The sequence below is a fragment of the Prunus persica genome, chromosome G2 (genome assembly GCF_000346465.2).
Source record: "Prunus persica cultivar Lovell chromosome G2, Prunus_persica_NCBIv2, whole genome shotgun sequence".
In the NCBI taxonomy this organism is placed as follows: Eukaryota; Viridiplantae; Streptophyta; class Magnoliopsida; order Rosales; family Rosaceae; genus Prunus; species Prunus persica.
In genome coordinates, this window is record NC_034010.1 from 21,825,211 (window position 1) to 21,831,179 (window position 5,969).

Sequence of the window (5,969 nt, forward strand, 5' to 3'; positions counted from 1 at the left end):
CCCCCCCCCCCCCCAACACCCCTTCCCTTTCCAAACAAAAAAACAAAAAAAGAGAACAAACTAATACCCCACAAGTGAAGGCAGCTACAAGCATTCAAATGGGAAAAAAAAAGAGGAAACAATTGATAGAACTATGGCTTGAAGAAAATAAATAAAATTCATTGATCTACTAAACACTAGACAAAGAGGACATAACTTGATCGGAAAAAAGGAGGGGAGGGGCAAACAGAAGCAGGAAAAACACACAATGACAGAGTTATTCTACCTCAGGTTTAATAACAGCCATGTCACCTTCTGACATTTGTACAAAGCCAAGTTCTCAGACTTAAAAACTGGAGTGCATCAGGCAAAAGAAAATAACTTTATGCTTCTTAAGCAATGAGGCTCATATGCAAACTAATTTAACTTGTCCACAGTTATTTCCTGTCAAGTCAAACAACATTATCATTAGCGGCCCTTCTGTGTAAAACTTGCCCAAATTTTTATCTAACACAAATTAAACAACACAGCTCTTACATGCCACGAAACAACCATTTCCAATATTTCTTAACAAAATCTGTACTTCATACTTATTTCCTTCATTTCCAAACGTAAGGAAACAGGATGTTGATTATTATATTTCCCTAAATCATGTAATAAAACTTACAATTTTTAGGTACCTGAGCTGAGTTTATCGATTATAATAAATATTATAACTGATAGATGATTGAAGACTCATTTTACTAAAGATTTCAGTGCACTGAGCTCCGAATTAATGGGTAAATCGCAATTTTTGTTCTTTGCAACCAATTTCTTTTTCCTGCACTTTCTCGGCAACCAAACAAGTATATATAGAAGAACCAATACATATAGGAAAGCAAAAGGACAGACAAACCAATTAACACAAAAAGGAGACATACTTAAAGTACGGATTGCAGATAGCGAGAGCTTTGAATTGCAGAGATTTGGCGGTTGTCGGCGAACCCCAAAATGGATAAAAAGCGATTTAATTTATGCATTTGAGAAAAATAAAAATGAAAAAATAAAAACTTTATTTGTGTCTGAAAATGCGTCAAAATACAAACGTCTGCCACTCACACGTCAGCCTTCGTTAGGGTTTCCTGACCTCTGTCATTTATGTCTGATTGTTTATTCATGTTTACAATCGACGGCTCATACTCATTTATAAGTGTTTAGTTAACTTTACGCCATTAATTGAAGTGAATCCTATCAATAGCGAAAAACTTAACATGTAATATCTATATATATAAAGCAAAAGGTAGAGAATGATGAAACATTCAAAATACCAGAAAATATCCTTAGTTAATGCAAACATTAAGAACTAAACTTATTAATTAAATGAGGATAATATGGTAAATTCACACTTTTTATAAAAAAATTAAAATTAAATAAAAAATAATGGATCCTATTTTTATGGAACACTTTTTAAGTCTAAAATTTAAAATTTTTTTAAAAAAATGCCTCTCGCAAGCGCGGAAGCACATGCAGAGAGGCTAGTATCAAGAAAGAAAAGCTTACATACAATACAACGTATTACAGAAAGAAATCTACATATAACGTATCACCTATGTTGTACGGACACCTTAATTAGTTAAAATAATATAATTTTTCAGAATAGCAATGGGCCTATTTTGGGTCAGGTATGACAATACTATTCCCGTCCCCGCACTCTATCCCCATCTCGTCACTGCCCCCATCCCCCAATAATTTTTTTTGAGGAATCCATGTCCCTGTTGAGGGATTCTCTATCAAATGTGTCCCGAATCCCCTATTTATTTGTAGACCAACCAATTCACTTATACAACACTAAATATGTTCTTAATGTTAGTCGAGTAAATAGAAACATGTATCCATACAAATAAAATGTAGCCTAATTAAAAAAGAAACTGGTTGATCATCACTATGTTATTAAGATATACAACATGCAAACCTGTCATTTTTATTTAGAAACCTGAGAGATACACATGTAATTGAAATGAATGCCATATGCAAGAAAGAAAGACCCCATAATAGTATAATGGTATTAAATTTCTAAAATAATTTGAAAATAAGTTCATTGTTATTTTATAAAAATTAAAAATTATAATCTCTGATCAGGTCAAGTTCGAGAATAAGGATAATAGTACCATTTCCGGCCTATCTTTGACCGGGGATTTTTAAAATTCAAGGATCCCTATACCCGCCCCAAAATTTCCCTTAAAATGTCCCCCAATTAGGATCGGGGACCCGACGGAAATTTCTGCCATCTCTAAGAGTATTGAACATGCATTGGACATAATTAACAAACTTGAACACAGTCAAGACACTCACTGACATGGTCAACCCACGGTACACTTGAAATTGTTTTAAAATTAGGGCCAAAACACAATTATTGAAACTTGTTTAGGGACAATTTTGATTTTTAAAAAAAGAAACTGGAGTCAAAATTATAATTTTGAAACTCTTTTCTACTTATGCCAGTTACCTTATCAGGCCCTCTTTCTCTCCATCCCAACTTCCCCCCACCTTTTTCTTCTCTTCTTGGTACTTGAGATCAACTTATATTTTATTTTGTGTTGTATTAATTATTTTGTGTCGATACTCGGTACTCAAATATTGAATTAGTCCAACATCCGAGTCTAATCCACAATTCTTATTGGTGCACCCAACATGGATTAGGATACTAGTTGTCTTTAATTGGAATCATTTTGCTCCTACCAACCAACCCACCAAAAGAGACCTAATGATCATTTTATCGCGATGGAGACTATATGAGCTAACTATGCTCATCATCTGTCGAGCCTCAAACCAACTACTTTGCCTGTGGGATTTGGTTGTGGATATTTAATTTGGGCCATGATGAACCTCCGTTTCCAATTTGTATAGTTAAGCCCATAAGCTTTTTGACTCAAATCAACAAACACAAAATATTTCAGCTAGTTTTAGTTGCCTTCATGTTTTCTCAATTCATCCATAAATGCAGGCATCTCTATCTATATTTTGCAGCTTTGCATAGTTTTTGCTCCCAATTTCGTAGGTTTAGACAGACAGACAGACAGACAGACAGACAGATGATGTTTTTGTGTTGGTCGGCTGAGCCTTGTTGGGTGGAAGAAGAAAACATGCAAGTGTATGACATCGGATGGCTGCCGCGTGGATCCAGGGTGTTGCTTGGACGGTTTGATGCGAAGTGTGTGGTGGTTGAAAACTTTGAAGATTAGGAAAAATTAAGGGTTCAGATTCGAAATGATTGAGACGGGGCCCACATACCACAAAAGTAAAGCAATTGTGTGAGTTGGATTTTGAACGGCCGGCCAATTCTCATGACAAAAGGATTTTTCAGTTTTCTGAGGAGAATGAGCAGGTCATGGTGAGGTCCCCTTGGTCCTACCCACTTATGAATGTTTTCTAGCAATCAATTCTTGTGTGTGTATTATATTTTAGGGCATGGATAATGTTGATACATCCAAATAAGTGTTATAAATCTGGAGAATTTGGAGAGAATTGAGAGAGAGAGAAGGGAATGTATTCTCATATATTTCTGTGTGTTTACAATCTCATCTCTGTGTGTCGTACAAGTAGAGGGAGAAGCCTATTTATAGGCAAGTAGAGGTGTAGAGGTGGGCTCCACCATATATTTTACAACACTCCCCCTTGGAGACCACAAATGATACAGAATATGTTTCGTTAAAAACCTTGCCAGTAAAAACCCAGTGGGACAAAAACTGGTCAAAGGGAAAAAGAGTACATAATCATGTGTAACATAAAATTCTATGTATATTGACGCGCGTGCGACACTGCCTCGTTAAAACCTTGCCAGGAAAAACTCAGTGGAATAAAAACCTGGACGAAGGAAAAAGAGTACAGTGTTTGAAGATCTTTATTGATAGCGCGCTCCCCCTGATGCTTGACAAAATATCTTTAAGTCATACTGTTGATCAGCTTTTTGAATATCGTAGTTGACGCTGCTTCTGTGAGTCAATCTTAAGCGACACTGCCTCGTTAAAACCTTACCAGGAAAAACCCAGTGGGATAAAAACCTGGATGAAGGAAAAAGAGTACAGTGTATGAAGGTCTTTATTAAAACCATGCTCCTCCTGATGAATATCTCCCCCTGAAAAATTTAGGACTAGCTTTTGTCCAGTAAGCGACCATAAAAATTTTCATAGTATACCCTAAACCTTTGAGCGACACTGCCTCGTTAAAACCTTACCAGGAAAAATCCAATGGGATAAAAACCTGGATGAAGGAAAAAGAGTACAGTGTGGAGCTGAGCTCTATCTGGTCTAGTATACTTCTGGAAGAACATTTAAGGACCAACGGATAAGACTCACTTAGTATAAGCAAGAATCTCGTTGGTATAATACTCGATCGAGACAAATATTTCATGAATTCTGCAGAAGTTTTAATGTGTTGCAATCACATTATAATCAATGTACTCACTGAGGTAATTTATGCATAGTAATATTGAGTACAAACTTTGTGCTTCAAGCACATGTCCTTTAGGGACTTGCTTTATGCAATATCAATCCTCTCAACGGATTTTGTCTAAAAGGGATTAAACTTTATGACACATTATATAGCTTTTACCTAGCTATTTATACATCTTTAGGAAATCGCTTCTGGCGATATGCTCTGTGCATTTAATAACCCTTAAAGATAATATGTTGGTCTCCGTAATTGTGTAATAAGGGGGGGGGGCACAATTGAATCTGTAAATATGGAGAAAACCCAACATTCCTTGTTTCTGTCAGAAACAGTGTGTCATACAAAGTAGGTATATTCCCTTTTATTCCGAACACCCAAGTATAAATTCAGTATTAACAAATTTTGGAGTTCGTATTGTGGGTTTGTTCTTTCACGTTCATTCTCATTTATAATGGAATTACCTCATTCTATTTTGGCCAATGATATTGTCGACATTTAATAATTGAACGTGGTTCCAATCTACACAGCCCATTGATGATTTGAGTAGCTACTCAAAAACCAAAAATTGTCATTCATCAATTCATGATCCCACCATTCTTATTTGCATGCGCATGCATCAATTATAAGCATTTCTTTGCTTTTGGGTACCCAAGCCACTTCATGAGGCTTTTATTATGTGAGAATGTGGATTATAACCTCCATTGGAGCGTTATTTAGCAGTAGGGCGTGGATAATCTCCATTTAGGGAGTTGGAACATTTAGAACCCATATATCTGTCATGCTGAAGGCATGCCACAGATTAATACATACATGTCAATTAATTTCTGGGACCTTAACCCATATTATGGGACTTTAACCCATATAATTTGCTACGCATTAGGCGTGCACAATATCAATATTGACATGTCAAAGGATTGTCCTTTCGGGATTTCAATCCACATCATTTGCTACGCAACAGGCGTGCATCATATTAATCACTGCTATACCCATATTCTGTTCTTATGGGACTTTAATCTGTACAGTGTATTATCAATGTATCCAACTTACAATCTGTAAAATTTGCATTAATAATTCATGGATACATACAGGCCATTCTTTTGGAACAGACTTATCTCCCCATTTGGTTACCTTTCAAGATAAAATATCAAATAAGTATATAAGCATATAATAACACAAATACTGCTTACATCCTTAGGTGGGAGAAACTTTTCTCAAGTATCATTCAAGCTCGTATCGGCCCAGTAAATATAATGTAGCGCTTGATGATCTAGTTATATCTTGCAAGAGCAAAATCACAACTCTTTTCTCTGTCAAAAACAAATAATCCTCAGAGAGTTACAAAAAGAGAAAAAATGCAAAAAATTGTGATATTGATTGCAAGAGAAGGTAAGCAATTTGGGAAGGAAGCTGGTGGGAGCAGACAACAAGCTCAGCAATCAAGGAAGGAAGCTGGTGGGAGCAAACAACCAGCTCTCATTTCTTCTAGTCTAGAAGAACTTCCAGAGATTAGAGCATAAGGTTGCCTTCACAGTTCCCTGATGTAGCGGAAACGTGATCAGGGA

The 5,969-nt window shown here is 36.1% G+C and overlaps 1 protein-coding gene across 2 annotated transcripts in view; it reads right to left on the reverse strand.

Annotated features, from left to right (window-relative positions):
• Positions 1-1,068, reverse strand: part of LOC18786094 (SKP1-like protein 21) — a 5,177-nt gene extending 4,109 nt beyond the window's left edge. The window contains exons 1-2 of one of the 2 annotated variants that reach the window (XM_020556833.1): positions 900-1,068; positions 266-423 (exon numbers count right to left, since the gene is read on the reverse strand). In XM_020556833.1, coding sequence (XP_020412422.1) covers positions 266-301 — 36 coding nt within the window. In that variant the 5' untranslated portion in view covers positions 302-423; positions 900-1,068. The remainder of the gene's footprint in view (positions 1-265; positions 424-899) is intronic. The other variant, XM_020556834.1, reaches the window with a different exon arrangement.